At 62.1% G+C, this 2,541-nt stretch overlaps 1 protein-coding gene across 2 annotated transcripts in view; it reads left to right on the top strand.

Annotated features, from left to right (window-relative positions):
* The window catches only part of AGAP3 (ArfGAP with GTPase domain, ankyrin repeat and PH domain 3), a 77,985-nt gene that overhangs the window by 28,464 nt on the left and 46,980 nt on the right, over window positions 1-2,541 (top strand). For both annotated transcript variants that reach the window (XM_027669653.1, XM_027669654.1), the window contains exon 9: window positions 2,260-2,352. In XM_027669653.1, coding sequence (XP_027525454.1) covers window positions 2,260-2,352 — 93 coding nt within the window. The remainder of the gene's footprint in view (window positions 1-2,259; window positions 2,353-2,541) is intronic.

Consider the following 2,541-nt stretch of genomic DNA (forward strand, 5'->3'; position numbering starts at 1 on the left):
ACGCTCTCTGGAGCCCCCTGCTCGCTCTTGTGGGGTGGGCACACGCTGGGGGGGGAGGAGGAGGGCGGCTTGCTGTGGGGCTTGCGCTTGTTCGCTGTGGACGCCATCATCCGTGCAGGCTCTCACGTGCTCTCCCATCCCGGGCTCACGCTTGCTCACGGGGCTCGGCTGGCGCGCGCTCACTCGCCGTGGGGCTGGGGCTCACTTCACCTGCTTGCTCGTGTGCTGGTGCACATCCATGGCTCACGTTGACGTCTTCACCCATCTGGTCGTGGCAGCAGCAGCAGCTCCCGACACCTCCTCCTGCAGTGGGACAGGGCCGGGGAGGGCAGGGAAGGAAAGGAAAGGTCAGGCTGTTTTCTGCCGCTACCTTTTCCCAGGCAGACAGCTCAGGTGTAGCCAGCAGCCCCCATCCCCGCAGGGTCCCAAGGTGAGCACAGGCCTCTCCGAGGTGTGGTGCTTGGCTCAGCTCCAGGAGCCACTGCAGCCCCAGTCCCGAGCCGTGCCTGGCTCCTTCACTTCTCCTCTCCTCTCCTCCTTGTCCTCTCCTCCTCCTCCTCTCTCCTGCTCTCGCTCCCCTCCCACTCCCTTCCCACTCCCCACCGGATCACACGCCCCCAGCAGGGTCTGCGTGCCCCAGAGCTCCAGGTGGAGACAGACGCTGTGCCCACCCGTGCCCCGAGGCGCCCACCTGCACTCAGCCCCTGCCCGGCCCCTGCCCCGACTGCTGCTGCCGCCGGCGCCCGCTCCGTGGCCTGTCCGTGCTGTCCGCTGGCGCCCATCGCTGACAGACTCGTGTCCGTGTTCTGAGTATAACTTGCCAAACTCTTTATTCTTTCGATATTTGCAGATATGTGCCACTGTTTCCAACTTTTCATCAACAAAAAGGCCTTTCCAACTCCTTCCAAATTAGAAGATCCAGGTGGTTACACACGGCACCTCTGTACAAATTCTCTCACTTTTCATTGCCTCTCCAGGGCCGGATAAGGGATGGGCACTGGGATTGATCTAAGATTAGAGGCTCGCCCGCCCTCCAGCCAGCATGGGTCCCCCCCTCGGAGACACGCAGGAGCCTTTTAAATCCCCCCAATGTAAAGTCTAGGAAGCGCTGAGACGGCCTGCGCCTGCACTTTAAGCTGGGACATTTCTGGGCCTGCTGGATGCTGTCTAGGCACTGCCCGTGCTCGGGGATGCCAGGCGGACGACCCTCCTGGGATGGGAAGACCTGCAGACCCTCTGGGACCGGGCGACAGCCGCGCGTGGAGCTGGATGGGCCAAAAGACGCTTTGCTGCTGCCTGCGGGAGCCGCTGCAGCGCCTGCCGCTAGCGCTCCGCTCCTTCCTCCCTCCTGCACCTCTGCAGCCTGCATGGACTCCTGCTCCTCCTCCTCTTCCTCCTCGCAGCCGAGCAGCCATCTGTGTCTCTTTAGTTTTCTTCTCTTTCGATCTCTTTGTTTGGTTCTGGGCCCAAAAGCCGGTGAATCGGTGTCCCAGGCGCGCGGGGCTTGTGTCCCTTTCTGATCCAAAGCACATGGGGCGCTCCCGGACTGAGGGGGTGTGTAGGACACTCCAGAGAGACGCTGCCGCTGCCTCCTGCCATTGTTGTGATTCTGAATGTATTGGTTGTGCTCCATGCCGTGTATGACTTGGTATTTCCCTCTGTCCTAAGCACTTTGAATGAGTTCTGCTCAACAGACTGTAAATTTCATATTGTATTTATCGGAGTTTGCTCTCCCCGCGGCCCTCGGGCGCCGGCGGGTCCCACTCTCGCCGCTCTAGACGTGTGGTAGATATTTATTGTCCATGCTCTTTTGTAAGGGGCTGGTATCTCCGCCCGGTGACCTGTGCTACTTTGTATGGTGCAAGTGTGTTACCAGAATAAATCTGTTGGATTAGTAGAGGTGTGAGTTCCTTCACTGCCTGAGCCTCTCCTGCTTCCATCCATGCTCCACCTGCATCCCATGCCATTTGTGTCTGTCGCCATGTCCTGTGTGCCCCGCGGGAGGGGGGGGCCGAGGCAGCCCCGCTCTGCCAGGAGGAGGACAGCTCTGATTGCAGTGGGGGGAGAGGAGAGCTTGCCAGGGGGGGCTGGGCTGGAGTGTCCCGAGTGTCCCTAGAGGGGCCGGCTGCGCCGTGCACTGGGAGAGCTGGCCTGGGGGAGAGCGGAGTGGTCTGGTCTGGAGCCCGCTGGGGACGGGGAGGCCGTGCCTTTGGGTCTCCTGTGCCCGTCTCTAACAGACCTCTGTCTCTTCTCTTCCAGTCTCGGAAGGGCGCGGACCCGGAGCGGGACAAGAAGGTGCCGGAGTGTAAAGCGGACAGTATTGGCAGCGGGAGGGCCATTCCCATGAAGCAGGTTCGATGCTCCCCCGTGAGCAGGGTCCAAGGGTGCAGTCCGGGGTGCCTTCACTCGGCATGAGGCGCGGGAGCACTGGGGGTCGGTGCCCCTCAGCACTGGGGGGCTGCACACCCGCCGGGCCCAGTGGCAAGGAGGGTGCTGGGGCTGCTGGTGTGGGCCCTGTGCCGTATGTGGGGCTGCTGGTGT

The sequence above is a fragment of the Corapipo altera genome, unplaced genomic scaffold (genome assembly GCF_003945725.1).
Source record: "Corapipo altera isolate COAL_440 unplaced genomic scaffold, ASM394572v1 310, whole genome shotgun sequence".
In the NCBI taxonomy this organism is placed as follows: Eukaryota; Metazoa; Chordata; class Aves; order Passeriformes; family Pipridae; genus Corapipo; species Corapipo altera.